A 9,169-nucleotide genomic window follows, 5' to 3' on the forward strand; every position below is an offset into this window, starting at 1 on the left:
CTTGTATGTGTGTTTTGAATACGTACATAGATTCCTATAGTATACTTTTACAAGAGGGATTTCTGTATTATAGACAGTTTATGTGACTTAAATTTTGACAAATCAATACTAGACTTCAATAGCCCCCCCAAAAGTGTACAAAGTACCCTTTTTTTTTTTTTTAAGATTTATTTATTTTATGTGAGTACACTGTTACTCTTCAGAGACACCAGAAGAGGGCATTGGATGTCATTACAGATGGTTGTGAGCCACCAAGTAGTTGCTGGGAATTGAACTCAGGACCTCTGGAAGAGCAGTCAGTGCTTTTAACCACTGAGCCATCTCTCCAGCCCTATTTGTTTAACTACTATTAAGAGTTGATTGCATTTGAACACTAAGTTCTAGGCATGTAATGGTTGATAAGTAGTAATTCTGTTTTTTCTTTCTGGTATTTTCAGTATTTCAATGGCCGGGGCTTTAATGTATGTACCTTGCTTGTTTTCTTTCTTTCTGTTTTTTGTTTGAGACAGGATGTTGTGGTTTGGGTTGTATAACCCAGGTGGCCATGAACTCAGTGATTCTGCCTTACTCTTTCAAGTAGCTGGAATTATAAGCCACTAGAGCTCACCAAGGTCTCCATTAAACTGGTTCTGTATTATGCATATCCTTTTATCCTTACTGGGGATAGAACACAGGATCTCATGCTTGCCTACATCCAGAGTAAAGCCCTTAGCATGTACTAGAATGTTATGTGTACTGTACCTAGATTACACATGAAGCAGACTTTTCGAGAATGTGATTATCTTAGAGTTTCTTTTATTGTGATAAAATACCATGACCAAAAGCAACTTTTGTGGAGGAAAGGGCTTATTTCAGCATATAGTTATAGTGTATGAGAGAATGCTGCTTACTGGCCTGCTCAGCCTGCTTTCTTATACTCCCAGGGGTGGCACCACCCACACATTGATTTGGGCTTGCCAACATCAGTCAATAGCCCCCACCCCCACCCCCCAGACTTGCTTACAGGCCAGTCTTACAGAGCCTGTTCTCAAGATTCCCTCTCCCCGTTTATGTCTAGCTCTGTCGAGTTGACAAAACAAACCAAGACAGTGGTTTAAAGTGAGAAGGGATCTTGCAACCACTTAGCCCAGACTGATCAGGCACTTAGCCTTGAATCTGTGGACTTCCAAGATTGACCCAGATGTAATCAAGTGAGTGCCTAGCTGGGTACATTCACGTCCACACTGCCTAGAGATATCCTCAAATAGCCCTTGCCGTTTATAAATGCCTTAGTGCATTTACTTTTAAAGCCCTTGGCATTTAGAACTTTCTGTAATACATTCTGAGCAGACAGCATTGCTGGTCATTTGGGATGTGAAGCCACACTCACACCTCTGTCTGAGTCTTTTTCCTGAGTCAGTTTCTACATGTTTGCCACTAATTGCTGTAAATTCCTTCCACAGCTATGGACTATGATACTAGTTCTACGTGGTTCTTACTGATTTAGCTTCAAGTTAAAATGAACAGCATTTCCCCCTTAAAAGTAGCCTGGTTCCTCATAGGAATCTCTAAATGATCCCATATATCTTAATGTACACGTAGGTGGTATGAACTCATAGGCCAGGACTTTGTGTAATGTGCTGTAGTCAGAAAGTCAATGGTAGTAGAGTGTGATGTGGCCTCTTAAAATTCAGAGTGAACAAGAATGCTAGGGTAACATGATACAACAGCTCTGTTCAGGTTTGTCTTGGTGTAGATCTCTGATGTTGAGAATTCACTTTTGAGTGACAACTGGAAAGACCATTAACCTTTTAAGATTTAGTCATTGCTTGGCAGTGTATCCTATGGAATACCCCACACCTGAAAGATGGCTCAGGCCCACTCTACTCAGGTTACTGCTTCCAGGGCCAGTTTCTTCTCTCTTCACTTTCCTCTGTCAACCTGTGAAGACAGTCTGTACAAAGGGAAGACAAGGGTCTAGTTTATCAATCTTCTATAAGCAGGTTCCCTAGCTTTTCAAAGTCAGTGCTGAAGTCGGGCCTCAAATCCAGGCTCCGGCCATCCCTGGTACTTCTACTTTACTGGCTTCTCCTTTATCCTACTTAGTCTAACAAAGCTCAGTGTCTCTTTGTTCTGTACCAGACAGAATTTGTCTACTTCAGTTTTACCTACATACCTCTTTAACTGTGTAAATGTAGAGGTGGGGAAATGCTGTGCAGGTTTATAGGAAACATATCTGTAAAGCTTCCCTTTCCAGATACTCTTAAGACTTTATTTTCTGTTTGTGTATCTGGGGGTTATGCCACATATGCATGCATGCCCACAGGGGCCAGAAAAAGGGCATCAGATCCTCTGGAGCTGGCTATTACAGGTAGTTGTGCGCTTCCTGATGTGAATGCTAGGAACTGGACTTGGGTCCTTCGGAAGAGTAGCAAGCACTATTACCTAGCTGAGCTAGAGCTGGCTGGGAGATTAACTGAGCCCAAGCTATTTTTGCAGAAGACCCAGGTTTGATTCTCAGTATTCACCCAGCTGCTCACAAGTATCTAACTTCCACAGAACCCAGCATCATCTGGCCTCTGAAAGTACCAGGTACTTTGTGGTGCTCACACATTCAGGCAAAACATAAATAGACTTAAAGTGACAGTAATAATATCAAACAGCTGAGCCATCTCTCTGGCAGATTTTTTTCTTCACACACATGAGTATTTCTATAAAACTAACATGCCATGAAAATCAATAAATAACGTTAGTTTACCCCCTCTTGGTGTCTATGTACTATTCATACCATTGCCCTGGTACTTCTACTTTACTGGCTTCTCCTTTATTCTACTTAGTCTAACAAAGCTCAGTGTCTCTTTGTTCTGTACCAGACAAAGCGAGTTTGATCCTTGGGACCCACACAGTGGAAGAAGTTGACTTCCACACGAGTGCTGCCATGTGCATGTGTGTACACAATAATTTTTATTGTTTTAGAAGATTCTGACATTTTAGGAATGTCAGAATCTACCTATCGCTGTGGAGATACCTCAGTTTAATTCCCTGTCACTGGGTACTTGTCTTAGTAATGCAAACACTGTAAATCAACATCTTCATACTTATGTCTTTGGTAACTGTTTACTTAGGATAAAGTCCTAGAGATGGAATTATGAGGTACTGAGGCATAAGTTTTTAGTTTTTATTTAAGTTTTTATTTTATATCTTTTGCAAGAATTTAACCCCTTTTAAGGTGTATCTGTCACATCCTGCTTCCACACAAATTCTTCTGTGTAGCCGCTACCCAGGCTACAGCTCTCAGCACAGGTGAAGACAGCCAAGACACCCCAGTCGATGCTTCTGCCGAGTCTGTCTGCCTTCAGGTGGTTCAACAGCTGAGGCATGACCTGGGAAGAGGACAACATAAGAAGGGCACTTCTGTCTGCTCTGACTTTATAGCCCCTCTGTTCTGGCATGTTGAGCCACCTAGATCAATTTTTCTAAAAATAGTAATTATTTAAGGCCATACCTGGAATTCAAATATTCTCTTGGCACCACACGGGCAATCTGGAATATCTTTTTCTTGAGGAATATTTTCACCAGAAATCCAGATGGGTTTAATCCCTCTTCCATACCTGAGAATCTAAAAATCAATATATCTCATCTAAGAATGTCCAATAGAACCCTGATCTGAGGACTGTCTGGAAAAGATCTACATGGGCTCCTATACGCTGCCAACACCCCGAAACCTCAAAGGCCATTATTTCACCTGATTTCCTTAATAGTGATATTCCTTTCCTAAAATGTCAGAATCTTCTAAAACAATAAAAATTATTGTGTACACACATGCACATGGCAGCACTCATGTTGAAGTGTAAGTGTGGAAGTCAACTTCTTCTACTGTGTGGGTCCCAAGGATCAAACTCAGGTTATCAGGTCCAGCCACAGGCACTGACCCCACACTGGAATGTCAGCCCTATCACTACTCTGTACTAACTCATTACTGGAGTCTGCATACAAAATGTGGCATAAGGTAGCTAATTAGCACTTGTCTTCATATATAGCCACCAACATGGGGTTGGTTCAATTGTTTTAAAAAGTAAATTCACTATAATTGGCTTCAGAGTGTTTTTCCTGTCTTTCATTTAAGACTTATCACCATTTCCAGAAACCACCATCAAAGCTTCCTGTTATCCTGGACACTTAGTTGAGCCCGTGTTTTTGGGAAGCTGCCTTTAGTAATTTTTGTTTACAATAAAGCAACTTAGGAAAACTTGACATTAACATGTCATGGTTTTTTTTTTTTTAATATTTGTGTAGACATTTATGTGTGTACAGTGTGTAAACGTGAATCATATAGGTTTGATAAGGTGGCTGTCATTTTGAGAACACAATGAAGTATAAATACCATTTTACCTGCTCTGGTTCAAGGGCTATTTTAGATTTAAACTTTTGGAATATGTGATCTTCCTTGGATTCGTGCTTTGCCATGGAATCTAGTTCTTCCTCAGGAATTCCCCCTGAAAAAAAAAACACAACACAATAATTATGGGATGATCCCATAATTTCACAACTCAAACGTCTGTGGAAGCTAGTTCTAATTAGATAGCTTCCTCTAGTCAAGTAACATTAGTGCTTATTTTGGGGTAACATGTAATCAATATAAATCTAGTCTTTAAGGTTTCAAAACAAAATATGGTTGATGGCTCAGGACTATAGCAGTCTGTCTGTGAGGCGGCACTAACTAATGGCACTTAACTGCCATATAGAGCCAGGATGCACAGAGACTGAGGTTCTCTCAAGTGTGAAAGCAATGCATTAATAATTTAGGGAACCTTAGGAAACTCCCAGAGGCAAAAAACCTCCTGTGTCCTCCCTCTTAACCTCTTTCTCCTTGCAGTCCAAACAAGTTCTCAGCTACAACACAGTAACCTCAGGGAAGCATTTTAAAAATTTTATCTTGTAAATGTTGAACATATACTATAGTTAATTGTCAAATACCAAGAATCAGCTTCAAATCAAATTCAAGACCTCCAAGTCCCTTTATTTTATCTACAAGTAATTTTTGATGATCAATGAGATTTCTGTTTTTCAGAACCAGAAATTGAATCAATTCCTGGTACACATTAGGCAAAATGCTCTATGCTGGGTTCAACCCTCATCGCCTTTATTCTTCTAGGTAGGGTCTCACAAATTTGTTCAGGCTTGACTTGAATTCAAAACTGAACTTCAAACCTGCCTTTAACCTCCTGAGTCGCTGGGATTATATGTCTATCACTGGACCCAATAATAACTCAATTCTTTTATTTTTTGAGACAGGATTTCAATGTGTGTAGCCCTCCTGGAACTCACTCTGTAGACCCACTGGCCTTCAACTCAGAGATCCTGCCTCTACCTCCCTATTGCTGAGAAAACCATGATAACTGAATTCTTAACTATTAACTTCTTCAAGTTCTTATAATAACTACTTCCTCCCTAGTTCTAGAGTCAATCACCTCTCTAAATACAACATTTTATAGATATGGAGTCTAACTACAAATAAGACGGTCATTATTTCTAAATCTTTGTTGTAGATAAATGTAGTTGCCGGCATCTTCCAATATAAATTCAGACCTTCATCTTTTTGCAAATCTGTACTACTCTTTTCCCAGACCCAATACATAAATTTACTCAGTAAAATAACAGCAGTCAGGTATAAAATGATGTAACTAAGACCTGTAATATTTGCACTCTGGAAGTGGAAGCAGAAGACAGTTCAAGGCCAGCTTGGCCTCCATGAGAATCTGTCTCAAACTGAAAGAAAAACATGTGCATTTAACTTTTTCAGCTTTTTTCTTCATTCATGGAATATATTTTACTAGGAATCTACTGTCAAGTCACTGGCTTGGATTAAGTAGTTCTGTAATTCAAACACTTTTAGGGTTGCGTCTTATATAATGATTACTTATATAGATGATTGCTGAGTCTTACACTCAACTCTTGAGTACACCAGCCCTCCCAATAACATCCTTTCTGAAGGAAAACACTTTCATGACTACCAATTGTAAAAACATGAGCAACAGTACACGCGTGAGCAGACAGTGTAGTTACGTCCAGGTAGTTCCTATGGCACATGTGTTCTGAGAGAATATTTTGCAGAAATGTATGTAAGTATGTATGTGCACGTCAAGGCCGGAAGAGAGCACTTGGATCTGGAGTTAGAAAAGTGCCATGTAGGTTTTAGGGACCAAACCTAGGTCCTCTGCAAGACTAGTAATTGCTTGTAACCTCTGATCTATCTCTCCAGTCCTTCATTATTGTGTCAGTCACAAGACGTTTTACTTGGCTAAGCTTTCTATGGTCTCCCTTCTGAGAATAAGCCCTCCCCCTGATGACTGGGTACCATTCTTCCTGCAAATGAGGCCATAAACTGAGACTCTAATTTAGTTCTATAAACCTGACTTTATGGTTTAAAAGTTCAGATTCTAGAGTAAGATCTAAGTTCTTTGTTCAAACACAGGATACCTAGAACTTCAGTTTGTTCACTGGAAGCATGAGGCAAAGTGTGTCGCTGGGTGTTTGAGCCCATGAATAAGCAATCTTGAGGCAGGGTGAATGCTGGACTGATGATCAGCACCTGTGTGGGCCAACAAAGACACAGCCCCAAAGCATGGACTCTAGAGGAAGTAGCCAAAGGATGTATGTGAAAGTGGAGCTAAAAGACTACATTACAAAGGACCTCTCTTGTCAGACGTTCTGTAGTGACTTAGGCTCTATAATCTTCTACCAAGACGTTCTCTGCCTCACCACAGATACACACTGATGGTGCCTTTCCTCCCTGCCGTTTTCCCCCTAAGGTATATTTGGTCATAGTACTGTAAAATTGATGCACAGACTCCTTACCCATGCTTCCTGTAACTTCAGAATAATCCTCCATTTCCACAACCTCAGGCAAAATTTCATCTTCTGTTTCTGTTACAATTTCAAATTCTGGAAACAGGAAGTTGTGGTCTGGAACCATATGGTCTATTTTGTCTACAATAAAGTTATTAGCATCATTAATAAACATTGAGTTTTGAGGACCTAAAATTTTCCCATTTCTAAGACGTTAAGTTCTGAGACCTGTGTTGTTGAGTGAATTCATCACAGTTGAACATCAGAGCTGCTATGGAATAGGGCAATCACTATGTAACCTCATACAAGCCATCACATGAAGTAATAGACAGTAAATGTGTGTGTGACACTGCTACATATATAACATGGCTTATTGTCAGTAGACAGGCTCTTACTATGTTGCCTAGATTGCCCTCTAACTCCAAATCCTCCTGCAGCTGGCACTCGAGTGCCAGGACCACAGATAGGCACCACCACTACGAGCTGAGTAACAACTGTTAGCACTTGCTTGTTCTTAAGTATTAGATATTATACACAATACCTAACACTAAAGATCTGTTTACACCAACAAAAGCATGAATAAAGTGGAGAGATACAGTCTACAAAGACACTGAACAATTAAGAATTCATTATTCGGATCAGGGATGCATGAATGTGATTGTAACGCTTTTTGCATGACCACGGTTAACTACTCTTAATAATACTACCTGTTAATAAAGCTGGTTGTACTAACCAGTACCCCAGAGCTCGTGTCTCTAGCTGCATATGTAGCAGAAGATGGCCTAGTCGGCCATTACTGGGAAGAGAGGCCCCTTGGTCTTGCAAACTTTATATGCCCCAGTACAGGGGAACACCAGGGCCAAGAATCAGGAGTGGGTGGGTAAGGGAGCAGGGCTGGGGGGGGGGGGGGGGGTATAGGGAACTTTCGGGATAGCATTTGAAATGTATATAAAGAAAATATCTAATAAAAAAATAAAGCTGGTTGTGTTTTAGATTAGCGAAGTGTTCATGTTACCAGTTCCTAAAACTTTTAAAGTATGTTTTCTAATTTCAAGTTTAACCAGAAACTGGAGTACCTCAGTTGACAGAGACGGTAAGGCTAAGTTGTCTTACCTGACTGTGTACAAGCCTGCTTGTGTCCCAGCCGCCAGTCTAATGTCTGATGCTCCTTGCTGCAGTAATGTGCCTGTTTGCACCTAGAGCATGTCATAGGGGCCAAGCAACCACAAACCCGACAGAGATGGGCTCCAGACTTGAGCTGGAGGCACACACATTCCGTACCCAAAGCTTCTGTTTCAGAAGGGGGCTCATAGGAGTAGAATGCGTTGTTCCTTGGTAGCTGATTACGAAAAACTGAAATGAAGAGGAGAAAGGGGTACGTGAGATTATCTTTCCGTGAAACAAAATAATTGAAACATTTGAACCGTTTTCGGTGCTTCACCTCATAAAACCTCATTTAAGGAAAACCTAAGGTTTTTGCTTTCGGGGTGGGGGGGCGGTTTTTATATGAAAGGGAATAAAAATAAAAGCTAAAGAGCTTTTAAACCCGGGAAGAGTTCCGTCTGACAAGAGAAATTGGCTTTAAGGAGTCCGTGCCCAGGATGAAAGGGACACGATTCTAAGACAATTCCGGTACCTGAATACAACCACTCGCGCCAACCGATCGTCCTACGTCCAGGGTTCAGCCCCCGTGGCAACCCTCGCCCGGGTCCTGTCCCGGCGGCCGCTCACCTCGCAGGCCGGCGCAGCACGGCGGCTCGCGACAGCAGAAGAGAAAGAGGCTGCGGTGGAAGGCGTCGTCCCGGCCCGGCAGCGGTGCGTACACCTGCAGCAGGAAGGCGAGCGGGCGGCCGCAGCGCGCACACGCCAGCGCCCCGGGCCCCGGCAGCTCCGCCAAGCCCAACCACGCGGGCCGCCCGCCCACTTTGCTGGGAAACTGCTCGCTGCGCAGCCTCCAGGCCGGTGCCTCCTCGGCGAAGCCCAACTCCACAGGACCAGGGGCGGCTGCAGCCATGCTCGCAGCAGGACTCTGCCACCAGGCCGGAAGAGGGCGGTCACGTGTTAGGCCGGAAGGCGGGAGGCGGGGTCAGATCTCGAGCTGGGACCGGACTGGAGGTAACCCTATAGGCAGGAAGCAAAAGTGAATAAAGGACGCTGGTGAGCAAGACTACCTCCATCGAACTGTCACTGTTTCTGGGGATCCGAAGGCCGGAAGCTCTTCAGACCTCTGAGATTAGGGTGTCGGTTGTAGATCCTCAGGTTGGAGTGAGGGAAGTGGGGGCATTCTCAGCACTCGGGGACAAAAGACAAACTTTAATTAGTTCGCAGCTGTAGCCTTTCG

General features: G+C 42.4%; 1 protein-coding gene across 2 annotated transcripts; it reads right to left on the minus strand.

Moving 5' to 3' along the window:
* Positions 1-3,143: 3,143 nt before the first annotated feature.
* On the minus strand, positions 3,144-8,888 carry Pdcd2 (programmed cell death 2). 2 transcript variants are annotated; one of them, XM_030249571.1, is made up of 6 exons: positions 8,465-8,888; positions 7,942-8,181; positions 6,838-6,969; positions 4,372-4,475; positions 3,485-3,598; positions 3,144-3,362 (listed from the first exon to the last, which is right to left on the minus strand). In XM_030249571.1, the coding sequence occupies exons 2-6, from the start codon at positions 8,036-8,038 to the stop codon at positions 3,204-3,206; spliced, it is 606 nt and encodes a 201-aa protein (XP_030105431.1). In that variant the 5' UTR covers positions 8,039-8,181; positions 8,465-8,888; the 3' UTR covers positions 3,144-3,203. The 2 variants fall into 2 exon arrangements, with proteins under 2 accessions (XP_030105431.1, NP_032825.2); NM_008799.2 differs by having other exon boundaries at positions 8,560-8,870.
* Positions 8,889-9,169: the final 281 nt, after the last annotated feature.

Source organism: Mus musculus, chromosome 17 (genome assembly GCF_000001635.26).
Source record: "Mus musculus strain C57BL/6J chromosome 17, GRCm38.p6 C57BL/6J".
NCBI lineage: Eukaryota > Metazoa > Chordata > Mammalia > Rodentia > Muridae > Mus > Mus musculus.